Consider the following 25,810-nt stretch of genomic DNA (forward strand, 5'->3'; position numbering starts at 1 on the left):
CTGTTGCGACAGAACCGTTGTTAATAGTGCCCAGACCCCGAAGCCCGGGGTGGTTAGGGGCAGGAGGAAAGGGAAGGGGCAAATCGGGTTTTATGATGTCCGCAACCCACGTTACTCGCTAACCCTCGCACTTTCTAATCCCCGACCATTGTATAGCTCAACCTTTACAAAATGCGAATTCTCCCACCGAAATTTTCCCTTCGCGCAACTTTAAATGTCGGCGGTTTTCTCATCATGTATTCATTCTGGTCTGGAATATTATGTCTTGTGCCTTGATAACAGATCGATCGCATTTTGGTTAGTGGAGCTACGAATACTACAATCACCATGCCTCCACCATACACTTCCATATTTGAAAGCACCAAATCGGCTACAATAGGCGCTCCAGAGTTGATGAACCAGCATCGCGAGACGACTACCGATGCAGGAGTCAAATACCAAGGATCTGCTAAGGCTGAAGGCCCTCCAGGTCCTCCGGGCCCGCCCGAGAACCAGTCCACCCTTAGAGTTACCTGTCTGATCGTCTCGGCTTTTGTCGCCATGTTCCTGGTCGCGCTGGACAGAACAATCATCTCGACGGTATGTACATCATACATCAAATTCAGTCCAATTCTAGCGCTAAATTGTATGCAATTGATAGGCAATACCCAAAATCACCGATGAATTCAATTCCTTCGACGACGTTGGCTGGTATGGAAGTGCCTACCTGTTAACATGCTGCGCATTCCAACTCTTGTTTGGCAATTTGTACAAGCTATTTTCCGTCAGAATCGTCTTCCTTGCCAGTATTATAGTGTTTGAGGTTGCCTCTGCCATCTGTGGAGCGGCTCCGAATTCAGTGACCTTTATAGTCGGAAGAGCGATCTGTGGAGTCGGTGCTGCTGGTATCCTCGCCGGAACTGTATGTTGACTACAATCCCTTGCCCTTTCTACCAATTCCTGACAGTTGGGCCTCAGATAATGTGCATCATCCATTCCGTGCCTCTCCAGAAACGTCCACAAATTCAGGGACTGTTCGGTGCCCTTTTTGGTACTGCCTCTGTCGTAGGTCCCTTGATTGGTGGCGCCTTTGCATCGAACGTGACATGGAGATGGTGCTTTTATGTTAATCTGCCAATTGGTGGCGCCGCCATGGTCTTGATTGCCTTCTGCCTCAATGTCCCCAAGCAAGATATAGCAAGGATCTCCTGGACCGAGAAGCTGCTGCAACTAGATTTCTTTGGCACTACGCTTCTGGTATCTGGTATTGTCTGCCTCATATTGGCACTTCAGTGGGGTGGTCAGATGTATGCTGTAAGTCATGTGTGCCATTATTTTCAACTATAACTGACCGTTTAGTGGAGCAGTGGCCGCGTCGTGGCTTGCCTGGTTCTCATGGTCATCTTACTTCTTGCTTTTTTCGTCGTCCAGGTTTTCTTTCCAAAGACAGCGACGCTTCCCGTGCGCATCTTTTCGCAGCGCAGTATCATTTCGGGCTTCTGGCAGACACTCTGCGTCGGCTCTGGAAACTATATCTTTGGTAATAAGACCGCACTATCAAGCATTATCCCCTCTTGCTAAATTCAATCACAGTGTACTTCCTCCCGATCTGGTTCCAAGCCATCAAGGGCAGTTCCGCCGTGGAGTCCGGTATCCGCGTGTTACCGATGATGATATCAATGGTTGTCGGCTCGATTAGCGGTGGGATAACAAACTCCAAGATCGGATACTACACCCCACTAGCGGTCATCGGATCCTGCATCATGTCCGTCGGAGCTGGTCTCCTCACCACCTTCCAGGTTGATACCGGCGAGGGAAAGTGGATCAATTATCAGATCGTCTACGGAATCGGTCTGGGCTTGTGTTTCCAAGTCCCCAACCTCGCCGCGCAGACCGTCCTTCCGAAGGCAGACGTGCCATCTGGGCTAGCACTGATGCTGTTCGGTCAGCTGATAGGGGCAGCCGTCTTTGTCTCCGTCGGGGAGAATATCCTAGCAAATCAGCTCGCGGGGAGACTTTCTGGCCTGTCAGGGTTCAACCCCCGCCTTGTCACATCCGCAGGTGTCACGGAGCTACTGAATACAATGCCGGCAGATCTGCACGACACGGTCCTCCATTCTTACAATGAAGCGCTGCGGAATGTGTTTCAGATCGGTTTGATTATTTCGTGTTTGACAGTACTGGGTGCGGCTACTCTGGAATGGAAGAGTATCAAGAAGGGACAGCCAAAGCCCGATGCCGAGAATAATGCGCTAGCTGAAGGGGAGCAGACTGCAGAAGCGGCGGGAGATAAATAGAAGAAACCAGAGGGATTTGTCTTCTTTGACGGCTCAACTTGGAGAGGGAGTTTTCAAATAGCCCAATTTCTCTGGCTAGCTTTATACGCATGTACTCTTATTCCAACGAGCCACTCATCCGTAGGATGCTTGTTGTTATATAGGTAGTAATCGTCGGAACATTAGTATGAGAAATGAAGTTGTAGGTCACCAATGAATGCACAAGGAGGCCTTCTGCAGAGTCGTTCGAAACACTCCTAGAAGGAACGATCATCCACATGATCAAATATAACAAATAGGCAGTCACCGTGTTGACCGTCCCTGTCATAACGCTCTAACTCAAGTTCAAAGCACCTAAGACATTGCTTTACACCTTGATATTGGTATTTTGGTGTGGTAGCAGGAAGACCTTCTTCTCTTAAGATATCATCAGCCATGATAGTAACTCCGTGTTTCTTTAAGATATTGAAATTGATGGGAGCTTTTGCGGCCTAAAGGGAAAGTAGCGAAATAAAATATATGTGGGCAACTATGACGAACAATCACGTCATTGGAAAATGGACCTGTACAATCCGAGTTCTCATGGATAAAATATTAGATAAGGTAACGCAGAATTCTCACCTATATCACCTACACTCACCCTAAGATATATTTCCTAGCCACTTTAGTGTCTAAGGCGCTTCGAGAATTAGCCGCGTAGAGTATGCGGCTTAAGTACGGCTAAGCGAACGGGAAGTCCTGTTCTCCACGCCCTGTGGTCGTATGTACTTGTAGCATTGAAAGGGATTCTATAGGGATTGAGCGTTTAAGGTTTAGTTGGTGGGTTTTATGAGTGCGAGCGCGTTATATGGACTAGACAGGGTGATTCTTATCCTGAGTCGCGCGAATACAGAACACTCGGCCTCGTTGAGAGCTCCTGAGTATAATATGCTCCATTTTCCACTAGAAGTCGGAATTCATCGGTGTTCTTTATGCATCGCTTTGAACCAAAGACATCTCCGAGAGCAGCTCAATGAGACTGTACCTCTGATACTTCCTAATAGCAACTGAAACAGGATTTTCATATATACCCACACATGCGCCGATAGAGGAAGGGTCTCTAATTGGGGTTATGATACTGGGATCGGTTCCATGTTCCAACAGAATTCTATGAGGTAGACTGAAATGTACCAACCAAGGCTGTGTAAATTCCCTATGGAACAGACTGAAGGGAGCCGACTAGTGGGGGTAAAGCTTCCCAGAGAGGTACATTATTGACATCAACTCCCTCTTTTGTCAGGAGGGAATGTATTATACCCTCACCACCTCTCTCTGTCGCACATATCAGCATCCTGTGGAGGTGTCGTTTTATGATAAAGCTCTCAACAGGATTCTCTGTATCAACGAGCTTTCGTATCGCCCGAAATAACCAATCCCCAACCCCTTGATAGCCCTGACTTGCCGCATGATCCATCCAATGCAGTCGGTTAACATCAAGAGATAACAGATCAGCCCCGTGGGGACGAAACTCTGGATGAGCGCAAAATGGTTCCCGCTAGCCAAGAGCGAGAGCCGACTCCCACCAGTGAGATTTTTATAATCAATGTCGACACCAAGCTCAATCAATTTGGCCACAATATGATTGCTGCAGAGAATATTGGGTGTCTCTTGGAGTTGGCTTTTTTTTGCGGTGCCATTTGCGTTGTAACTACTGGTATGTCGTGTCCCATTGAACATTCGCACCAAGAAGATGTGATAGAGATGGAGATGGTATTGGAGAAACGCATTCACGTCGTTGGGCTGCAGTACCTGCAGAAGAAACTCAAGGAAGTAAAAGCTTTCTCCAATAGTCCCAACGCTCATGTTTGGGACAAAGAAAATAAGACCAAGGTATCTAGATAGAAGGACTTTGGGGTCTACGGGTTTGGAACGGTTGGCGAACAAATTTGTCATGACCTTTTTATTGCGAGGTCTATAACAAAATATAGACACAGGCAGTATACCGAGGAACTAATGGTAATAACTTTCAGCCTATTAGTTATGGGAATAAAACGCTGAAGACGGATTACTTGATTGTCATCAACACTAACTAGGTACATTCAGAAGTCCAAATGGCATAAACTTCACAAATTATCTTCATTATCCAATGACCCGGCTCTTTTCCTGTAAACTGTCGATTATGTTGAATGCTTCGACCTGACTTTTGACAATGTTGAATTGCCATCATCAGAAGATGATTCAGTGCTTATCGTTGCAAACGCACCTGTTCCAATCCCAGTTGTTGCACTTAGGATCCTTCTGGCAGGGCTTGTCGTTGCAGACGCACTTGTTCCAATCCCAGTTGTTACACTTAGGATCCTTCTGGCAGGGCTTGTCGTTGCAGACGCACTTGTTCCAATCCCAGTTGTTACACTTAGGATCCTTCTGGCAGGGCTTGTCGTTGCAAACACACTTGTTCCAGTCCCAGTTCTTACAATTCCAATCCTTTCGATCACAATGCTTGTCGTTGCAGACGCACCTGTTCCAATCCCAGTTGTTGCACTTAGGATCTTTCTGGCAGGGCTTGTCGTTGCAGACGCACCTGTTCCAATCCCAGTTGTTACACTTAGGATCCTTCTGGCAGGGCTTGTCGTTGCAGACGCACTTGTTCCAATCCCAGTTGTTGCACTTAGGATCCTTCTGACAGGGCTTGTCGTTGCAAACACACTTTTTCCAGTCCCAGTTCCTACACTTCCAATCCTTTCGATCACAATGCTTGTCGTTGCAGACACACCTGTTCCAATCCCAGTTGTTGCACTTAGGATCCTTGTGGCACACCTGCTTGTCGTTGCAGACACACCTGTTCCAGTCCCAGTTCTTACAATTCCAATCCTTTCGATCACAATGCTTGTCGTTGCAGACGCACCTGTTCCAATCCCAGTTGTTGCACTTAGGATCCTTGTGGCACACCTGCTTGTCGTTGCAGACACACCTGTTCCAGTCCCAGTTCTTACAATTCCAATCCTTTCGATCACAATGCTTGTCGTTGCAGACGCACCTGTTCCAATCCCAGTTGTTGCACTTAGGATCCTTCTGACAGGGCTTGTCGTTGCAAACACACTTTTTCCAGTCCCAGTTCCTGCACTTCCAATCCTTTCGATCACAATGCTTGTCGTTGCAGACACACCTGTTCCAATCCCAGTCCTTACACTTCCAATCCTTTCGATCACAATGCTTGTCGTTGCAGACACACTTGTTCCAATCCCAATTGTTGCACTTAGGATCCTTGTGGCACACCTGCTTGTCGTTGCAGACACACATGTTCCAATCCCAGTCCTTACACTTCCAATCCTTTCGATCACAATGCTTGTCGTTGCAGACACACTTGTCCCAGTTCCAATCTTTACATTTCAAATCCTTCTGGCAGTGTTTATCATTACAGACACACTTGTTCCAGTCCCAGTTGTTGCAATTCCAATCCTTTCGATTGCAACGGGAAGTCCGAGCTGTATAGGTCAGTGAATGTTGTGTTTTTCTCTGCGTAACACACACCTTCGAGGGAATTTGGGTCGGCCGGTGCGGCGAAGACCTCAGTCGCCGACAGAAGCAGGAGAAACGCGCTTCCAACGAAGCCTTGAATCTTCATGATAGAGAGAGTGGTGGCTGGCAGCCAAGTTCAACCAAGTTGTTCCTGAAAGGATCCTGGAGAGATAGAATATAGCGCAGTGCTGAGAGATTCTCGATTGACAGTGAGCTATGATCTGGAATCGAAATTGGTCGAGGACACAAGACAATTTTATACCCAAATTACTCAATCATTCGAAAAGTTTATCCTTCGTATCCCAAAATAAACAAACCTGTACAATTCGAGCGAAGAATCACTGTCCAAGGAAGAGTTCATTCTAGACCTTAAGTGGCGCGGCTCCTCATCCGCAAATTATATATATAGTATCATGGACCTGAAAGCCACTACCTGGAAATCATGATGTAAAGCGGTTCAACCGTCTATGCGAACCTATCCAGAGATATACACTCCTTTCTTCCTACCACTAATAGACCAGTGTATGTTACCGAGCGAGGGATCGCTCCGTTTAGAACAACACTTCTCAAAGTCTATACTTTGGCTTCTTTGTGGTTCATAGATCTAGATGAGTGAATGAGATGAATCTCACATCATGATCTCAGAAGACCTTTTGTTGGCCGCCATCCGAGATACGAGGTTCTCTTCTCATTCCAGCTGAGATGCAGCCATCAAAAGTGAGGGCGCCGTGGGCCAAAGTAAATTTCGTGCAGTGGATTTAGGAAGATCTAGGGCTAGATAGTGAGCAATGGTGGTCCCGTGGATGGCGTTGAGACACCTGGAACTTTGGGGCGATGCCAAGAGCGCGGCCGATGCCAAGCCCACCGCGGAACGAATCCACTCTGGGGGAATCCTTGTCACGCCCCAGAAGTCGATCACTTCGTATTCAGAACGTTCGGGTCCTAGCACGTATATACTTTGTGGAAACTTATTATTAAATCTATGAATATTTTAAGCTAGCTAATGAGAGACCCGCATTCAAACAGATCGGTCGGGATCTACTAGTGAAAGGGTGAAAGAGGAACGGAAATAAGGTTAAGAAAGCAAGAGTTAAAATCTGGGGTTTGTCTGGACCTCTCATGCGGGGTCCTGCAGCAGCTTACGTGACGTCACGCTTCGGGCCCAACCATAGTAGAGGCTTTCTCTCTTTGTTTAGATACTTATTTTCTATTTTCTATTTTCCCCGGATTTGTCGCATTAGCTCAACGGTCTCGATTTAGCTAGATTGCCTACTCGGCGACATTTGCTGTCCAGATTGATGAAGGATAAATGGCAAGTAAAGCCTAACACAGCTACAATAACCCGCTCTAGATGCGTAACTCGATATCTCAAGGTTCGAATAGGTACAGCTCAACTTTCAAGACATGGGGACAGCGTGCATGCATGTATGTCCATACATAAGCGATTGATAATAACATGATCATGAATAGACTCTGGAGGCAACATGAGGACATTTATCGGCGTCAAGGAAGTGAAAGATACATTTTCACAATACGGCTGCAGATCTAAACGAGTCTATCATCAATCCAGCTCTGATTCTCTGATTCTACTTGGCATACATCATCGTTAAACGTGAACTAAAAATGCTATTTTGGGTCAGCTTGGTTCTTTATTCGTCCTCTGCCTCGCTATTGAGCCAAATTGACAAAGAACGTCGCTTCCTGTTGAACATAATTTAGTTTTTTGGAACTATTCACTGCCGATTAGTATTCTTAGGCCTAGACAAGCGATTTTCCCAAAGAAAAAAGTCTCCACGGTTTGCATATGTGGTGTTGTAATAAAGTCGCGTGTTTCCCATATCGTGTCGATTTTGACTTTCCGCAACCCAGTTTTGTCCAAGACATTTACTTTTATAAGCACATCACTATCGCTAGCTTAAATACATCGGTTTGGTCTTGAGATCAAGTCCAGGCACTTCGAGACCTTTAGTTTGGCGTTATTTAGACCTTTAAAATAGCTGTCTTGGCTGGTAAATAGGCTTTAACTTGGCTCCTCTGAGTTCGACCACGGTTCGTCATCCTAGCCACCCGTCCATTGGCGTGCTTGCGACCCAAATCGGATCAGGTGCTAAAATTAGCACATAAAGCTCCCTAGATTGATGGCGATGTCACTATTATATCATCTGATATAGAGAGGCAAGTCCGGTATCCTGTAGCTATCCATAGAATCGCTTGTGTCAATTTCTAATTTGATTAGATAGTTTCCGCCAGTAGAAAGTCTCAACTTAACAAATACCACCCTAGACGAAATAATGTGGCGAAAGTATGACATATACTTATGGATGCGGACTCTATACAGTCAATCACCACTGTATAGTTATCTGTTTGTCTACCAAGATTTATAGGGGGCTAGGAATTATTTTATGAAGCTCTTTTGAATCAGCACTTCACACGTGCTATGCGGTGAATCAATTCAAATGCCGCGGAAAGACGATGGACGTAATGCATATCTTCTTGACGACGTATACAATATTGGTCCAATTTCCTCTGGTATCGAGTCGGCAGAAGTTACGATGGAAAGTTGTCTTTGGCCCTGATTCATAAGAAAGCCTTGAAGTATGAGAGGGCACTCACGGTCCAAGTTGCTGAAGCCTTCAGGAACGGAGACGTCGATCTTCGATTATGTGCTTGTTGGTAATTTGTAGTCCCTTCAGTCTGTATCCATAGTGAAAGGATGATATGATGATCGACGACAACCAACGAAAAGATGTACAATACAGCAAGTTTTCATAGCCACATATCAAGTGATGTACATGAACAATTTCAGATCATAAAGCAAAAAGAGCCGCAAATACTCCGGCACCACCTACCACCACCCCCTTAGCCGTATCGAGCGACATAGCCGCGTTCGTAGTCGGAGTCACAGATGCCGATGCCGTAGTGGAGCTCGAGCCTGAGCTTGTGCTCGTAGAAGTCGCAACATTGGTCAAAGGTTCTTTGTTGGTTGCGACAGCCTGCGCCGATGCCAAAGAGACCTGACTCGAATACTCAATGGCTGTGAAAGGAATCTTTTTGAAGCAATAGTCTGCCCGGCCCCATTCATCATCGAATGACGTTGCAGTTTTTGTGGAAGTAGATGGGCATTCCGTTCTGGGGGTCAAATCTTAAACACAGCAATAAGCATCTGTGGTTTCAATCATCATATGACCATAGCAACAGTTAGCTTGGTGTTTAAATTAATTTTTGTACCAGCTTTGGGGACAATCGCTCGTCGTTGTGGTAGCGGTAAAGGAGGGGGTTTGCGGCGACAGAAAGAATTGTTGGGAGGAGGAGGGCTTTGAGGGATGGCATATTGGTATTATAGGATAATGTAAGAATGCGGTCAAATAGGGTTATGAAAATATAGAATCTAGAGAGTCGTTCGCTGGCCTTTATGGACGACATGTATGCCAAGGATTGAGGATTCAGTTACGGAGCACAAAAACGAAATGGTTGCCTCCTTGGTTAGAGTACGAAACTCCAGCTGTAAGATATTTTTAAACCTAGGTAGCTTATCTAGAACTATTAGGACTAGTAATCTTAAAGGTTACTAAAAAATAATATAGATATAGGCTTTCTTTTAATATATAATTCGAATAGGTTAAACCACTTATAATAGATATTAATCTTAAATTAATACTTAACTATAAAGATATATATAGTTCCTAGTATAGAATATATATATCAGTAGGTATTAACTTATATATATAGAACATTTCTAACCACTTTATAAACCCTAAGACCATTATTTTATATAATTTCGAGCCCCCCCCCCCCCCCTACGAGCCGGGGTCCGGGTCGAGCTCGAGAAGTTCGACCCCCAGCTCGTTGCGGGTCAGGTTTCGAGCCCGGACCTTGGGCCCAAAGTGGGGCTTTGCGGAAGTCTAGAAGCGAGTTCCTGAGAAGTAAACAATGGAATGTTGAATGGTTGTTTTGACATTAGCATGGAATTGAAGAAAATTTCCTATCACAGTGGAATTCGAAAACAGTATTAACTCTATACTCTTGCGACTTGATTGTATTAAGTCACTGGGTAGCCGGCCCATAAATGATCTGAAAAATAGCTAACTGAGGCAATTCATTCATAAAAGAGAAATGGATGTACCAAGTTGCAGAATTGAAAAGCCACTTCTTTTCGCAGCATTTAAAGGCTCAAGTGCCACGTCGGGAATCGTGGGTGCGAAGTCCATCCGTACAGAAATGCTCAACTTCTGTAAATGGGGTAGCTTTGTGGGCCGAGCATCTGAAAGGCCCTCAATTAAATGGGTGATGCACTCCAGATGGTCCTCATTGAACGTGTTGAGACACAAGTTGAGCCTTTCAATCGTGGTTGGCAACATATCCCTCAGTTTGGGCCATGCTGGACTGCCATCCACCTCACCGTCGTCCCATTGCCAATCTTTCATCGACGGATCATATGGCGGACTGCACAGCATATCGATGTCCAATTCAAGAGCAGCCAATTTATGGAAACCAGTCATATCCACCAACGTGGCTCCTCTATTACCATATTGTATGAATATGGTCACCGACAATTCTTTGAGTGTCTTTGCGCAGACATCCTGCACCGTAGCCAGGAATACACCAATATTCCAATTATGGCCGCAGCCATGCCACTTGGTTTCATGAGAATACTCAAATATCTCCAGGTTTGGAATTCGCGAGAGTAGCTGTGATAGCTCCTTCGCGCCACCGACACATGCGTCCAAACTCAGTTTCCGTAAGTTTGTGCTATAACATTCCACCATTGGATCGAACTCGATTCCAGTATACCCGTCATCAATGAACAGGCAGCTTCTTAAGGAGACTTCGGAGACGGAATTGATTGCCAGGAATGGTACAAATGGTGTCAATGGAGACCTCTCTTCATAGCCCTCGTCACAGGATGGCTTGACAACGGAGAGCCTGGATAACGGCGTATTGGGGAATTCTTCAGCATTGTTGGCGCGGTACGTTATCATATCGAGAACCGGCCACAGACGTTTGGAGACCAGAGGGTCTCGCCCACCCGATTGATCTACTTCTTCCCAACGCGGGTGCAAAGTCAGAGTTCGCACGTGCGATAGCAAGGTCAGAAGAAAGACGTCTGCATATATTCCGGACCATCGGATTTGTCTAACCCACTCGTCCGGGTCGCCCTTAAAAGCTTCCATGAATGGCGATGCAAGAACCAACTCCTTGAGAGTCTCAGAGACCTCGGCTTCAAGGGAGGCTGATAGATCTTCATCTTCCTCCAGATCCGCATGATCTCTCAGGTCAATGGACTGGATATATCGAATCACAGAGTGATCCAGAGCGATATATTCCAACAGCTCTCGTGTGGTCGTGATCCGGATGCCTGTTTCTTGGGCGATTTCATCCCAGCAATCTTCCGAGTCAGACCCACTATCAAGCTTTCGCGAAAACGCGAAGTGTCGGAAGCGTTTCCGGTGGGTAGCATATTGCGCTCGGAAAGGGGCGCTGGCAGCGAACAGAGTCCGACAAGACAGGGCTGCGGCCTCAAACCCTGCAGGGATTGTTTCTTCGACAATTTGACAAAGAAGTTCCAAGGGGAGTTCAAGTAAAGACGGCATCGTGCGGTTGAATGTTCGTGGGTTGAAATGCGGCTGACGCGAAAGGTGAGTTGGATAGTGGGGCTGCCCTGAGTTCCCGCGTTGTGGGGCGCGCCGGCTGCTGCCTTGGGGTAAGCGAGGCTCGCGGCCTGGATCTGAAGATACGTGCTTTAGAAAATGAATTGACAAACGCGAGAGGTCTTTTAGCCTGGGGACAAACTTAGAGGAGAAAGGGCAAACAACTGTTTTACTTAAACTAAAAGGTAGAGGAAGAAAGAGAGAAGGAGAGAGAATGAAGCTTTCTGACCCTTCGATCCCCGATAGTAAGTGACAAGCTTACTTTCAAAATCCTAGTTCTTTCGATTTCTGTCGGATCATTTCTTTTGCTAACATATTTGGCTGATCGACAATGAGACCCCCTAAGAGCTTGCTTGACCCTAATTGACGCTACCTAGGCTGTTTGTGAACGGTCACATTCCTCTTTCACATCGCCCTCTGGGGCTTCGCCTCTTCGTATATGCTAAAAGGAGGCAAACGCGCAGAACACACTACACTCACTCCAAATATGCCCAAATGTTGTTTAGACTCTCTGCTAAAGTCGGATGGGCCAATACTGCATCTCGCAACTTTTGGTAGGGAAGATTCCCGATCATCGCCATTTGCACAGTGCTCATGATTTCACCACCATCGACGCCCAAACAAGTAAATCCTAGTATCACACCTGTATCACCATCTACGACAGCCTTCATCATCCCCCTCGACTCGTCCGTTTCTAGTGCGCGGGCAACGTACGCCATTGGCATTTTTGCAGTCTGAATCTTCATATTGGGGAACTTTCCACGAGCTTCTTTCTCGTGGAGACCAACGTGCGCTAGCTGAGGATCAGTGAAGACCACGTACGGGACAATGCGGTCGTTGATTGAGAGTTTGGTGGGTGGCGATGAAAGAACATTAGACTGAAGGATGCGGAAGTCATCGTATGAGATATGCGTGAATGCCGGAGGTCCTTTCACGTCGCCCATGGCAAAAATAGAAGGGGACGAGGTCTCCAGGTATTCATTTGTTAGAATATACCCTTTTTTGTCCGTGTTGATACCGGCGGCCTCTGGCTTCAGTCGGTCTGTATTTGGAACGCGGCCGGCAGCGAATAAGATGTGTGTTCCTTCGACAGTTTGATCGCGATTGTTGGCGTGAAAATAAAGAGTGAACCCGCTAGGCGATGGTGCAATTCTGACAGTGTCAGAGTTCAAGTGTACCGTGAGTCCATCTTCTCGAAATATATCTTGTAGCATTTCTGCAATTTCTCCGTCCTCGCGCGGTAGTAATTGCGATCCACGCTGGATTATGGTGACCTTCGCGCCTAGCCGGTGAAACAATTGTGCAAATTCTACTCCCACGTATCCTCCGCCGATCACCACAAGGTGGCCAGGAATCTCATCTAGCTCTTGGACTGAAGTGGAATCCAAAACTCTTTTTTCAGCAACCGAGCCGATTCCATCAAGAAGAGGTGATCTAGGTCGTTCTCCGACATTGATGAATATCTTCTGGCCTTGAACAGTTTTCACGTTGCCGGCACTATCTTTGTACTGCAATGTCTTATGGTCCATAAATGTCGCTTCGCCTTTCAGAAGATCCACGCCAGAATCTTCTATCCTAGTCTCACTGCCACCGCGGAATTGGGCGACGATGTCGCGTTTCCGTTGGCGGACCTTGATCATGTCGACCACGGCCGCGTTCACCTTGGCCTTTTGGCCACCAGTGTGTATGCCATATTCTGGTCCCCTGCGAGCCAGATAGGCGATGCGGCCTGAGGCGATTAAAGTTTTTGTAGGTGTGCAGCCTTCGTTAATACAGGTTCCACCGATATTTCTGCGTTCAATGAGAGCTGTTTTTTGTCCTGCTCTCGCAAAGGCGGCAGCTAAGGGCGTTCCGGATTGACCAGACCCAATAACTATGGCGTCGTATGGTGCAATTGTTGCCATATTGCAATAGTGGTTCAGCGAGCTGAGTGCCGAGCGACGAAACATCAACCAATAGCTGTATCAAAATGTGAGTGGGTTGGGTTCAAACAACTTCAGAAAAATCAGTTGTTGATCCGAAACAGATTTGGAAACAACACATAAAAGCATTCATGAAGGTATTCATCAGACAATAAATAAAACAAGTCAATGATGTATCGCCCGGGACCATCGGCCGGGGTGTGGAACAATGAACGTCACAATGGTTTTCGAGGGCACCAATAACATAATTGACAACGCATTGAGCCATCCAGCTGATCAGCTACTTTATAGGCCCAGTCCCTCTGAGACAAAGTCGAATTGCGCACTATACGGGTCGGTGGGAAAGTTGTGATGTCATTTGCCGTATTCCCAAACTCATCCGCCGAGCGCATCCCGATGCCTCTGGCTTATGTCGCTGCTGCAATAAACAACAAAGCCACCTCGTTCCTGGCAGCTGAAAACAATCGAAGATATCTCCTTCCTACCGGTGGTCATATTACGATGAATTTCAAGGAAGCAATCGAAGAACATTGGGGGGCATCCGAAGACAATAACATCGAAGTCGAACATTCCATTTATGCTGTAGACGCAATCCTGGACTACCCGCAGTCGGGGGGAGCGTTTCAAAGGTCGTGAGACAATATCTGCGCAACGAGGTGGACACCCTGCCGACCGACATTTCACAGTGCTGCGAATCTCGGGCGACGGCCATCTCTGGGTGAGCGAGTGCATCATCACCTACGACGGAGTACCAAGGTACTCAGTGTCCATAATGCAATTCGAGAATGAGCTTGTGGTGCACGAGACACAGTACTTCACTGATAAATTCAGTCCACCTCCCTGGCGGGCAGCACTCGCCGAGCCTATGCCAGGCAGGAAGATCGAGGAGGCATGATTACGTCGTGGGACAAGTGAAATATATATTTTCTTTTACTAAACCGTATCGTCAATCTTAAAAGGAATAAGAAATGATGATCTGCTTCGTGTTTCTGACAGCTTATAGTAGTTAGGAGATTGTGTATATGCTGAATCATCCCGCTGCTGGTGGTAATGTATCCTCCTCTCCAATCGACAAGATGTATAAAATGTGCTAATATCGGCTTTGGTTGTAAATTGAGGACGAAGATTAACATCTTATACCTTAGCGGTATTTAAACCCTAAAACCCAACGTAGTATTCTATCCTAATTTTGTAAACCAAACTGCATACACACTGTCTTCACTCTTCCCTCCGCCCCATAGTCGCTCAAATCCATGTCAATAGGATCCCCCATATCATGAAACCCGCACTTCCGATACATCGCGCAACCTGCGGATGATGCTTCCAGCCATGCTGGTACCTTATGGAAACTGGCTTCTTCTAGCCCTGCTCTGACAAGTGCAGTGCCGGCACCTTTACCCTGGGATTGAGGACGGACCGCGAGAATCTCGAGGACTATAGGGTATCTGAGTAAAGGCTTCTATCGTAAAAATTTGGTCAACTCACGGCTAGCACATTTTCCAGTTATCCATTTTCTTCGCCTTGCTGCTACAGCTCTGTGGTAGTCTAGGAAGACTGCCGGATTACCCGCAGTGCCGGGGGCTGTTTTCTGTCTCTCTTCGGTGGCTGCCGCTTCTCTTTCATGGGTTTCCTCGTCAAGGTAGACAGTCCACAATGACCAGCCCATGATTTCACCAGTCTCTCCGTCTATCGCCTTCAAAAACCGTGCAGTTGAACTAGTCATGAGTAGTTCCCGAAGGTCTCTTATCAGGTCTTTTCTCTGATCTGGCGAGCCGTACATCAAATGCATAAGCTTTTCGTTTGCAAATGCCTCATCATGGATACGAACGAGGGTCGGGATATCCTCGGCGGTCACTGGTTGTAATGAGAAAAAGGATGGCCTAGACATTGTAGGCGGCCTCAAGGCTTTCTTTTTGTGAAGGAATTTAGTTAAGTGTCAAAAGAACAGCAATAGGAGGGGACCTTGGGAATTTATCTCTATCTACTACGAAGGCTTTTGTCGGGGTCTTAATTGGGAGCCCGATATCAAAATGCCTGTGGGGATAACTGTCGAATAGAACCGCTCCGTAGAGTCGCCAAGTCCTTAAGAATGCCCCGCTATCATATGATCGATCAAGCTACGTTTATGGTTGGCGATAGAGGCACTCCCGACAAAACTATTATATAGAAACTAGAAGGTATATATATAACGTAAATATACAGGTACAGTGGGGTTTACTATATTTGCTTCTAAATTTAATATACAAATCTGACACCTCTATGCTCCACCCCAACAGTCTTATATCAATCGTGTTGCTTTTCACAATGTTGACCCTATATACAGGGCGCGGAACCACACGGACAGTCACCAAAGCGAGGTTAAACCGAAGGGCCAAGGATTCGGTGCACTGTTTGCACGTCTGGGGAGAGGCGTTTCAAAGCCGAAGCGAGCTCGTCGGCAGCTTGAGCCAGAACATCGTCTGTGAGCGGCTCTAGCGCATCTAGGATGAATAAAACGCGCGAGGTATCATCGGTCAAGGCAGTCCGTGGGCCCTGTCGCCAATTCCAGCGACGGCAAGTGATGCCACTGTCGTCGCACCAAACTGGCTCCCCTGGCGCTGCAAGTTCCGTTTGGGGCTTCCCACCAGAAAATGTTGCGAACTCCTCATTACCAGTGGCGCGGACTAGGAAAGGCGATCCGTCGTATTTGTCAAGGTCTTCACCTCCGAATGGGATCTGATGCTTGACGGAGATGGCATTGTAGATGTCGGTCAGTCGGTTGACTCGTGGCAAGCCATCCTGCGCCCGACGAGTCAGAGCCTCCAGGCTGTTGCGCGTTTTTTGGGGCTTGGCTCCGAAGGCTTTGTATGCCTCTCGCCATGCGGCGATGTGTGGAAGTTCGGTAACGGGACAATTGGATAACTTTTCCTTGACGGAATTTTCAGCTTCCCTCAAAAGGGCCTCGCTGAAATCATCGCTTGGGCCGGGAGGAATACCCTCTACCACCATCAAGAGGGCGCGATAATCCGGACGTAGCTGGAAGATTTCTGGAGCTACATGCGCAGCTTGCAGTAACTTTTGTGCCACTTGCGTCCCGCTCATGACTGTGAATGAAGTAGGCGCTCAAGATGTGTCTAGTTGTTGGGAACTGGTGCGAGACAACAAGGTAGAGGAGAAAATCTTGGAATATGTAAAGAGGATAGAGCAAAAAAAGGCGCGGAGCTTAGCCTAATATACCTACAGTAAATGTGGGGCAGGTCGTAAGGCAAACCAACTATCTCTTCCCAACGTAGGCTTATTTTGCAAAGGCAGAGAGTGATAGGGTGGATTCTGACTTGCCCTTGACCCCTCTCCCTTCAAGTTCCTAAGGCGGGAAATAGTGGATATAACGTTGTTATGAAATTTGTGCCCTCAGGGCTTTTGTGGCAATATGACTTCCGAAAAGGGTAGTTGATGGGAGTGGGTCGATCAAGATCAATTGCCGGTATCTGATTGGCTGCTCCTATTGACCTTATTTGGTTCCAAGGATCTGCTGCTGGGTGACACGTGATGAATCTGTCAAATGAACGTACTTGCTGTCAGGCTGTAAAGCCTCACTCGTGCAACTGGCTATATAAATTCTCAACCAGTGACCACTTCCGTTCACAATATGTCACACACATATAATATCTACCAAGTATAGCCATGTATCGTATTGTATCAGACAACTGGAGCTCAATACAGTAGGGTTCTTGAATTCATTGTATTCCACAATTACTGAAGTCACAGAGTGGAGTGATACATATGAGAGCCACGAAACTTTAGATATATCAACAACGGCCTTGTGGTCCCCACTATCGATTGAACTCTGTCGTAGCACGTAGTAAATACCTTTCAACATATCCTCGGGAGAGGAATTCATTCCATTAACTATCTCATCATTAATTGGTCATATATTAATTTTAGCTAGTTCTGAAAGCTTGTCGCTTCCAATTGACGTGCCTGATAGGCTACAACAGTTGCGGAACCCAGATGTCCTGCTAAAATTCGAAGTTATCTCCCATTCTTCACTGAAGTCTGTCCGGGTAAGCATCATACAGCCCATCAGCAACGCGGATGTTGCTGTAAGATGCTTCACCCTCCCCATTTTGGAAGAAGCGAATCTCGGTCGAATTTTGGTACCAGGGGCTGCCATGAAGTTAGTTTATGTTCTGCGAAAAGTGGATGGCAAGGGATAAGGGAAACATACCGGACCCAGGTAGACAGCATAAAGCGATAGTTGGCATAAAGCTCAAGGACAGAGTTGTCCACCACATGGTCAGGCTGAGAGTCTCAATGTGCGCTGCGTCAACTCCACCCGATTGAGAAGTGTAGGCATCGCTTCCCGCCGCAGGGTTGGACTTGCAGTTAGTTGAGTGATCTTCACCGCCGTGGGTGCCACAACTTTCGTTGATGTCAAATAGACGAAGACGGCCAGATTCCGGTGACGCATCAATACCAGTGGTCGTGCTTCCAGCGGCACTTGTTTGTGAACGATCAATCATGATGGACTTGTTAGAGAACTGATAGTAAATGGTGGTCGACTCAAACTCGGATGCCAGAATCTGGAAGCGGCCTGCAGGTCAGCTGCACCTGCATCAAAGGAGATCTCAGCCTCGAGAATGAAGAACCTGCTTTTGGGGGAGCGACCGAATGAAATGACACCTTCACTGCTAGTTGTACGGGCAGGTTCCCTGAAGGCAGGGGCAGAAGTCATAGCGCCGTAGGTCTCACGCGCAATGTCAATTCCGAGTGTCTCGAGTTCAACGCACTTCTCGGTTGAGGCAGATCTAGCGGCCACACGCCATGAGCCAGTCTCCTGCACAAGATCGTTGTTGACAACGTAGGGATGGATTTGATGCACAACTCGCGCGAAGTCAACAAGGTGTTTTTCCATCCTTGTTGCTCGGTCGGGAAGCCCACAATTCCTCTGGAAACATCTCTAGTCAACCAGACACAGCTAATGAAACGGTCTGGGGCACCACTGGCGGTAGACGCATGGGAAGATTTGGGTAGGACTTTGCCCACTGCTGCATAGGATGCCAAGCCCCAGTCGAAGACACCAACCATATCAGGGATGAATGTTACGTTTTCACCCTCGGGGGTTGCAATTGCACCTGCTGCCCAAAGCTGGGCGTGCAGTGAGGAGACTGAGTCCTGGATGGGTTCATAAGAGCTCTCCGCCGCAATGGTCATGAAAGCACTGCCGTTGTAGCTGTATCCCTCTCTAGTGAGATCGAAGACGTTGCTAGTCTCGAAATTGTATCCAAAAGTCTTAGACCAGTCACGACTTCCCCATGTTGAATTGGCAGGCTTGTGGAACCACTCTCCAAGATACACCCAAATCTTGAAGTCGGGGCTCGTGTTCTGGTACAGGAATATGCCAGGTCCGACATCATGAATGCCACCTGAGATGATTGTGTACCAAGTACCTGCGGCATTGTCCAGAGATCGATCGAACTCCCCATTTTGGAAAACGTAGGGGTCGCGGAAACCCGTTACATCCACGCCTGCTGGAGGCTCAGGAATAAAAGGCGGCATTTCCAGCTTGGTGAAGTTCTTTCGCCCGTCATAGGTGACCGCCAGAGATTGCGATTCAGTTCCTCGGGTGTAAGGAAGCGTCCAGTGGATCGGCAATGCCGAGACAGAGGTGTATAAAAGTGTCGGTTTTCCGTCAACTCCACTGGGAATGACAGAACCATCAAAAACAGCAAGGGGGTCATTGGGACCGCCAGCGACGATTGAATAGTTGCCATTAGGTCTCACATCGTAATAATAGACAAGATCATTTGTCAGGACACTGGCAATACCGGTACCATTGTGGAGAAACCCGACGTAGAAAAGCCCTGTCTCGGGATCATTGTAGTGCGCGCATGGGTCGCCGATCTGGCCGTCGGGTGGGAGAACGTGGGTATGTGGCCTCCAGGTCTCAGACAAAGGGAGTGCGGGTAGATCCGCGAGATTTATTTGGGGGTGGGGCATTGCAGTCTTGAGCATTGGCTCCCACCCAGACCGTGGCCAAAACCGACGCTGTCTTTGTAACCATCATGGCGAGGAAGGTTGGGTGAGCAAATGACTACAAGGAATAACTTAGCTGGCACGAATCAAACTGATATTTGCTTCATATCAGGGGAAATTATTTCTTTTATGAACCGTGTAGTGTTCTTTCAATAGAAATAGCTAATATTCTAACCCCTTAGAAGATTGCGTGCTATGGTACCTCTGGGGAATTTCAATGCTGGAGAGGGAGGAGCCATACATTGTGTGTATTAGACTGAAAATACAGACCAATCCAGGGAGGGCGATCATGGAATGCAACTTAACTCTTCAACACCTTCGTTCTTCGGAGATATGAAACGAGTAGCCTGTCGCCAAGACAACAACAATACTTAAACGTAACTTCATCTATGGCCAAACGCAAAAGGAATGCCTGTCAATCTAGGTATATTATGTTCTTCCTAGAGCAACCACAAAAGTCATGCGTTGCACATTTCTATGAGAGCGGAAAGTCTAAATTATACTTCAATTCTTTTGGCAGGATTAATATGGGGTTTACCTTCAGCCATATACGTGCCTACAGAGGCGAATAGCCCCTACGTGTGACTTAATTACAATTGGTCAATAATGCTAGCAGAAAATATTCCACCCCATATCCAGCCCTAGAGGTCTCGTGGAAATCAATTTGCACTTGATTCCACCATAAAGGTTACATACTTATCTTAAATGTAATGCAAAGATGTAATTTTTGCTACGTGTCGTATATGAGACCTATATAACTGGGAAAATAAATATCAAGGAAGCCTCTATAACGTTAGAAAGCGCACTATGTATTGGGTAAAGCTAGGGGAGCCTCACACTACCTACGTATATGTTGTTAATAATGGTTGTCATTTGCGAATCCACACCCACCGAAATATATATCTAAAACACATACATTTAATCCAATCAATGTGTAATAAAAAAACGTATCTCTAAATCCTTGGGTATACACAGAAAGGCTGTCTAGCTATAGAATTGAGAAGAGGAGAAGATATATAAAAAGAACATCTGAGAAGGCTACTGATAAGACTACTAAAAAGACATCACAAGGCCGCATAAGCGGCCGATAATTCTTGTATACAATTGCATAATCAATTCAACTATACTGTTTACAGATTTTAAATATTTAGTATACCACCGCCACGCTGTACTACAATAACCGCTTCCACCTCGTGGTCTATACTACCAATATCCGATCATAGTAATCCTCTCCCGATAGATACCTCCCGCAGAGGTAATTTTGTTTTAATAAGGGTTGAGGTCAACTCAAGGCCGTCTAGTAGGCACATCATAGTGGGCATGATATATGATAGGTAAAAGAACCTCGATAGTTACTGCGAGCAAAACTAACATAGTAACGGAGACCAGCCTTACCACTATTCCCGATATGGCCTAGTGTAGTTTTGGATATTGGACCGAGCAACAAACCGAGCCCTGGAGATCTCGAGTTCCACTTGATTAGCAATCCACTGAAATAAAAGGAGAGGAAGGTCCAACCTTCGAATCTCGAGTTTTATAATTTTTTTACGTATGATATAGACAACAGAAATGTTTCCAAAAAGATTGATAATCCGGGGACTTTATTTCCTTGACGTCACCTTCGGGGGAATTAATAATTGACATACTCAGTGTCATGAGAACATGATAATTGAAGAAACTATAAGTTGGGTAGAATGCTCAAATTATGGCCTATTAAAAAATATTCATACGTTCAAACACTTTCCCGAAACTGAGAATCAAAATGGACACTAGCAAGACACACGTTCTGATTCTGGGTGCAACCGGATACATGTACGTGAAATCTACCGTTGTTTCCGACCACCGAAGAAGAATTTTGTTGCAATGATGAGCTGACCAAGATTTTACCAGCGGGGGCGCAATTCTTGCCGAGTTACTGCGATCTCCTGAGGCTTCCAAACTGAGCATTTCCGCATTGATCCGTCGTCCAGAACAGGCGGCCAAGCTCGAGTCTCTGGGAGTGAAGCCACTGCTTTTCCATGGCTTGGATGACCTAGAGACTTCCAGAAATGCAGCTTCTCAACACGATGGTACTGATATTCTATGCGCTCCAAAGCTGCTCCCTGATCCGCTGACAGTGTCTCCACAGTTGTGATCAACGCCGCATCTGCGTCCCATGACGGTGTTGCTAAGGCGCTGATCGAGGGATTAGCTCTTAGACAGAAGGCCACGGGCAAGGAGTCTTATATGATTCATGTAAGGATGTCTATCTCACGATAAAAACCTGAGGAGGACAAAAGCTGATGCGACGTTAGACTTCTGGCACATCAATTCTGGGTGACCATCCCTACACTGCCACGCCACGGGACCAGGAGATATGGTCTGATGAGAAAGACAACATATTTGAAATGGAGAAGAAGAACCCTGAGCGCTACGGACAACGCGTCACCGATGTTACGGTTGTTGAGACGGGGATCAGCCTTGGTGTCAAAACGTATATTGTCGTTCCTCCTACCATCTGTACGTGAAACCGAAGCTACTAACAGTGGTTGCATACGCTTACACCCCGCAGACGGAAAAGGCGACGGTCCATTTGCGACTTTGAGTCAACAGGTGCCTAACCTTGCACGGTTAGCCAGGAAGCTCGGAGTTGCTGCTGTGATTGAAAGTGGCAAGGGCGTACGTGTGATATCGATGTATGTTGCAAACTACTTACTGACGCAGTACATTCATAGATTTGGAATCATGTTCATATTGCCGATCTTTCGACTTTCTATGGTCTCCTCTTCCGTGCTGTTCTTGAGCAAAAGCCATGGCTTCCCTCCGGCCCAGAGGCTGTGTTCTTTGTTGAAAGTGGTGAACATACATGGCTCCAGGTCAGCCAGGGTATTGCAGATGCCATGCACAAGAAAGGTCTACTAGCGACGAATGAAGTCAAGTCAGTCAGCATCAAAGAAGCAGCTGCGGAAATTACTGGAGGCAACGAGAGTCTTGCAGAGATCGCCCTCGCATCAAAGTAAGTGAATCCTTTCATAAGTGAATACTAAGCTAATATTCCATGTAGTTCGAGAGCTCGGGCTGATTTTGCTCGGAACCGACTTGGTTGGAATACGCCCCGGGGATTGGAGGACTTTTTGAACCACTTCGATGCCGAAGTAGCAGCTATGCTTGGAGAGCTGAGGGGTTAAATTACCCGGCGTGAAACATTTCAGCAGCTACTTCTTGTCAGCTATAGGTCCAGTCCTCTCTGTCGCAAAAGGGATCGGAGACTGTAGAAAGAGGTCTCCCGCGAAACGCAGGCATATCAAGCTATGTCGAAGGATTCGATGCTGCTTTGACTCACCCTAGCCGCGTGGATACGAAGTATGTATTCCTTTAGGTATACGGATAAAAGGAGAATAAAAAGTGTCTTTTCACTCATCTATAAACCGTTCATTGATATTATGAGGCCCGTTGATTCTACTTCGTGTAATCTGGCCAAGAAGCTAGAGTATTAGCCTACTAAAGTCATGGCAAATAAGACAATTCGGGGCCATTATCAAGCTTGCCGAGCTGGTCCCCACTTGCTAGCTTAGTAGCTGAAATTCAAAGTTACCTTCTGGATCTCAGGGGCGACCCCGACATGGCTGTTAGAAAGAAGGACAAGTAGACAATTGATTTGTGCAAAGGTTTTTCATAGGCGCGCATTGTACTCTAGATATACAGCAAAAAGAAAGGGAACATGAAGGCCACACCACTAGACGCTCAGAACTAAGCTAGCAAAAAATACAATGACCCTTAAGCAGCATCCACTACCTTTTAGCAACGATACGGCCTCGTGCGTGTAACGCATACATCTTTCGAAATTTCATCAATAGGGAAAGTTTCGAGCCCTCATATTGAACAAGTTTTATATTTTATTTTTCCTATGCGTTAATTACATGACCGAGAGTAGCTTGGAAAGAAAGGTACAAAAGGGCAGTCTCTGCCCTTTTTACGAGTTCACTCCATCGCAGTCTAATCAACGAGTAGTGTATCCACCGTTGGCGAAAATCGTCTGGCCGGTGATCCAAGCACCATCAGTGCAAAGGAAGCGAATGATAGGAGCAATGTCCTCAACCATAGTAAGACGGTTCCCCATGCCATTTGCCTTGTGGAATTCCACGGCTTCTGGAGACTCCTGGGGATAGAAGAAAGCTGTTGATAACATCTCATGTTAGATCCCTTGAACAAGAAACTTATCCCGTAATTAATCATGATAGACTTACGTGTATCCATTGGCCCCGGGGCGACATTGTTCACACTGATCCTGCGAGACTGGAGCTCCTTGCAAACACCCCTAAAATTGTTTTAGCTGAGAACTTCAGTCGATACTAGACTGGCAATTTACCGAGTAAAGTGCTCCACGGGAGCTTTGCTACCAGCGTAAGAAGTATAGTAGCCAGTAAACGCGCCCAGGAGCGCAGTGACAATGCTGATGATCTTTCCGCCATCAGTCACATGAGTAGCAGCTTCCTTCAAAATGAAGAATGCAGTTTTGGAGTTCACACTAGAGAAACACTTAGGCAACCACTCCCTGAGAGTTCGCAATGTTCTTCCCGAATACTTACGCGAACATCGAGTCATATTCTTCCTCGCTGATGTCTGTGATAGGCTTCTTCAGCACTTTGCCAACCGTGTTGACCACAATATCAACGTGGCCGAAGTCACGAACAACATCTTTGAATAGCTTGTCACTGTAGCTGCAGAGGTCAGATTGCCTTGGTAGAAAGCAACCTTGATTGAAGGATTCTTTTCCTTAAGCTTGGCTTCTAGCGCGGCTGTATCCTTGTCGCTGGACGAATGATAGTGTAGAGCAAGATTGGCGCCCACTCCAGCCAGCTCGAGGGCACTATGAGCTCCAAGGTTCTTAACACCGCCGGTGACGAGAGCAACTTTACCAGTAAGAGACATTTTAGTGTAGAAAGTAGGTAGTAGCCGGGAAAGTAATGACAAGCAAGATTCGTGGCAATTGAGTGACAGAAATGTAGTCTGGTCGAGAAATGCATTACTTATGTATTCAGGAGGGCGCAATTAGATCTGGTATGATGTAATAGATCATGCACCAGATCCTAGGATGCGATATCCGCAATAGGAAATATGTGGACTGTAGTCAAAATAACATCTCTTTATTGGTTGTCAGATGTGGGTCTCTTCGATGTGATATCCTGTTCGGGAAGTCCGAACAAACTCTATATTTGTATATGGTGCGTGATATTCTAACAGCATGTGAATGCAACAGTTATATGCGGTTTGCGATTCTTTGATTAGTTCAAGAAACAGACCCCATCAGGAGCTTCCTAGAAATTGACCCGGATTCGGATCTGGAGGAGGTTCACCCGGCACAGAAGTATCCACAAGGTAATATTTCGCCGATCCTTGTAAAAAAGCGGCATTGCAGTCGATCCAAACCACGATCCGATGGAGCAAGCCGTTTAATCCCAGTGATGTTAGGCCCCCCCGTAAACCAATGGCCCGTGTGAGACCCTGCATGTGGATGTCGTAATTCTCGAGACTACCGAACATGGCTTCGTAGCTAGCCATCTTTGCTATGGCCCCTATCAAAGCATCATTTATAATCTCTGGCCGCCGAGCATCAAGACAGCGATTGATGGATTGTACAGCCTCATGGCGAAGGCCGAGAAGGTCGATTTTCATACTCCCAGGGTCACTCTGTAAGGAGGCATAATGCGATGCAGCAAGAAGAATAATGACAGAGAACAAAGCGGGCTCGGTCATCACTAATGGAAACCAAAGGGTCCTCAATAGGCCGTGGTTCCCAGGCAGGTCAAGCTCAGGAATATCAACTGCCATGTGTATCAAGTCTTGCTTTATATTAACAAAGTCCACCTTGCTAAATCAAATACAAAAAGTAACTTACAGTGATCGACTAGCAGCGGAGTCCAAGGTTGAACCGAGATAGGATATGATTGGAAAGGGTCAACTCTGAGTCCGCCTATTTGAGGCGAGATGCAGCCTGTTCCCAGTGTGAATACATTGAACTCGAAGCCTGTTCGACATTCAGCGCCATTCACATCTTGTGCAACAAGCTGCAACTTCTTCTTCTGGAGTCGCTTATCTCGACGCGCTTGCTTCCATTGATAACGCGTCACGTGGGACCGGACCTGGGGTTCTTTGGCGAGCTGAAGGGCATCGCTTGGTTTCTGAACGTTGACGAAAACAAATTCCATCCCCATTCTATGACGTGGTTATAATTTGGCTTGCGCGGCATCTCCTGCCGTCTCTGGCGGAGGTCGACGGGGAGAGGTGATGGGTTCGTAGGAAGACTCGGCCTCGGATTTAGATATTCTCCGCTGCAGTTAACCACTCTATTTCTGTATAATAAAATACAAATCCAACGAATTACTCGTTCTATAGATCAAATAAAGAGTTATAGCTACATACCTATTTCACTATAACTATATAAACTTCTAGTCTGTTCGATATGACAATTGAAGTATAGAATTTACGTCGG

The 25,810-nt window shown here is 46.6% G+C and overlaps 12 protein-coding genes across 12 annotated transcripts; 3 read left to right on the forward strand and 9 right to left on the reverse strand.

Moving 5' to 3' along the window:
- Window positions 1-327: 327 nt before the first annotated feature.
- On the forward strand, window positions 328-2,276 carry N7471_012844 (putative MFS aflatoxin efflux pump; the record flags this gene model as incomplete). The annotated part of the gene is made up of 5 exons (XM_057285563.1): window positions 328-579; window positions 641-901; window positions 958-1,293; window positions 1,339-1,519; window positions 1,573-2,276. The coding sequence occupies 5 exons, from the start codon at window positions 328-330 to the stop codon at window positions 2,274-2,276; spliced, it is 1,734 nt and encodes a 577-aa protein (XP_057131829.1).
- A 1,503-nt stretch (window positions 2,277-3,779) lies between these two features.
- Window positions 3,780-4,136, forward strand: N7471_012845 (uncharacterized protein; the record flags this gene model as incomplete). The annotated part of the gene is made up of 1 exon (XM_057285564.1): window positions 3,780-4,136. The coding sequence occupies one exon, from the start codon at window positions 3,780-3,782 to the stop codon at window positions 4,134-4,136; it is 357 nt and encodes a 118-aa protein (XP_057131830.1).
- Window positions 4,137-4,472: 336 nt separating this feature from the next.
- N7471_012846 (uncharacterized protein) lies at window positions 4,473-5,859 on the reverse strand (the record flags this gene model as incomplete). The annotated part of the gene is made up of 2 exons (XM_057285565.1): window positions 4,473-5,719; window positions 5,766-5,859. The coding sequence occupies 2 exons, from the start codon at window positions 5,857-5,859 to the stop codon at window positions 4,473-4,475; spliced, it is 1,341 nt and encodes a 446-aa protein (XP_057131831.1).
- Window positions 5,860-8,560: 2,701 nt separating this feature from the next.
- N7471_012847 (uncharacterized protein) lies at window positions 8,561-9,083 on the reverse strand (the record flags this gene model as incomplete). Its single annotated transcript, XM_057285566.1, has 2 exons — window positions 8,561-8,882; window positions 8,995-9,083. 2 exons carry the CDS (start codon window positions 9,081-9,083, stop codon window positions 8,561-8,563), a joined length of 411 nt encoding a protein of 136 aa, XP_057131832.1.
- Window positions 9,084-9,853: 770 nt separating this feature from the next.
- Window positions 9,854-11,344, reverse strand: N7471_012848 (uncharacterized protein; the record flags this gene model as incomplete). The annotated part of the gene is made up of 1 exon (XM_057285567.1): window positions 9,854-11,344. The coding sequence occupies one exon, from the start codon at window positions 11,342-11,344 to the stop codon at window positions 9,854-9,856; it is 1,491 nt and encodes a 496-aa protein (XP_057131833.1).
- A 533-nt stretch (window positions 11,345-11,877) lies between these two features.
- N7471_012849 (mercuric reductase) lies at window positions 11,878-13,305 on the reverse strand (the record flags this gene model as incomplete). Its single annotated transcript, XM_057285568.1, has 1 exon — window positions 11,878-13,305. One exon carries the CDS (start codon window positions 13,303-13,305, stop codon window positions 11,878-11,880), a length of 1,428 nt encoding a protein of 475 aa, XP_057131834.1.
- A 1,189-nt stretch (window positions 13,306-14,494) lies between these two features.
- On the reverse strand, window positions 14,495-15,279 carry N7471_012850 (uncharacterized protein). The gene is made up of 2 exons (XM_057285569.1): window positions 14,809-15,279; window positions 14,495-14,757 (listed from the first exon to the last, which is right to left on the reverse strand). Exons 1-2 carry the CDS (start codon window positions 15,209-15,211, stop codon window positions 14,507-14,509), a joined length of 654 nt encoding a protein of 217 aa, XP_057131835.1. The 5' UTR covers window positions 15,212-15,279; the 3' UTR covers window positions 14,495-14,506.
- A 402-nt stretch (window positions 15,280-15,681) lies between these two features.
- On the reverse strand, window positions 15,682-16,404 carry N7471_012851 (B3/B4 domain-containing protein; the record flags this gene model as incomplete). The annotated part of the gene is made up of 1 exon (XM_057285570.1): window positions 15,682-16,404. One exon carries the CDS (start codon window positions 16,402-16,404, stop codon window positions 15,682-15,684), a length of 723 nt encoding a protein of 240 aa, XP_057131836.1.
- A 944-nt stretch (window positions 16,405-17,348) lies between these two features.
- Window positions 17,349-19,302, reverse strand: N7471_012852 (Glycoside hydrolase family 32; the record flags this gene model as incomplete). Its single annotated transcript, XM_057285571.1, is given in 4 exon segments — window positions 17,349-17,469; window positions 17,536-17,896; window positions 17,914-18,250; window positions 18,277-19,302. 4 exon segments carry the CDS (start codon window positions 19,300-19,302, stop codon window positions 17,349-17,351), a joined length of 1,845 nt encoding a protein of 614 aa, XP_057131837.1.
- Window positions 19,303-21,100: 1,798 nt separating this feature from the next.
- N7471_012853 (uncharacterized protein) lies at window positions 21,101-22,505 on the forward strand (the record flags this gene model as incomplete). Its single annotated transcript, XM_057285572.1, has 7 exons — window positions 21,101-21,150; window positions 21,229-21,407; window positions 21,467-21,573; window positions 21,633-21,837; window positions 21,890-21,996; window positions 22,053-22,333; window positions 22,382-22,505. 7 exons carry the CDS (start codon window positions 21,101-21,103, stop codon window positions 22,503-22,505), a joined length of 1,053 nt encoding a protein of 350 aa, XP_057131838.1.
- An 812-nt stretch (window positions 22,506-23,317) lies between these two features.
- Window positions 23,318-24,249, reverse strand: N7471_012854 (Short-chain dehydrogenase/reductase SDR; the record flags this gene model as incomplete). The annotated part of the gene is made up of 5 exons (XM_057285573.1): window positions 23,318-23,493; window positions 23,565-23,635; window positions 23,687-23,845; window positions 23,907-24,025; window positions 24,073-24,249. 5 exons carry the CDS (start codon window positions 24,247-24,249, stop codon window positions 23,318-23,320), a joined length of 702 nt encoding a protein of 233 aa, XP_057131839.1.
- A 375-nt stretch (window positions 24,250-24,624) lies between these two features.
- Window positions 24,625-25,532, reverse strand: N7471_012855 (transcriptional regulator family TF; the record flags this gene model as incomplete). The annotated part of the gene is made up of 2 exons (XM_057285574.1): window positions 24,625-25,160; window positions 25,217-25,532. 2 exons carry the CDS (start codon window positions 25,530-25,532, stop codon window positions 24,625-24,627), a joined length of 852 nt encoding a protein of 283 aa, XP_057131840.1.
- Between the last annotated feature and the right edge of the window lie 278 nt (window positions 25,533-25,810).

This window comes from Penicillium samsonianum, assembly GCF_028829775.1.
Source record: "Penicillium samsonianum strain IBT 33392 chromosome Unknown utg000007l_segment0_segment0, whole genome shotgun sequence".
Classification (NCBI taxonomy): domain Eukaryota; kingdom Fungi; phylum Ascomycota; class Eurotiomycetes; order Eurotiales; family Aspergillaceae; genus Penicillium; species Penicillium samsonianum.

Bases quoted from the DNA above. Each gene is read 5' to 3' on its own strand.
- N7471_012850 (XM_057285569.1), bottom strand. From the start codon at position 15,211: ATGTCTAGGCCATCCTTTTTCTCATTACAACCAGTGACCGCCGAGGAT. The intron at 14,758-14,808 runs GTGAGTTGACCA...GATACCCTATAG, and splicing joins AACTGGAAAATGTGCTAGCC to TCCTCGAGATTCTCGCGGTC.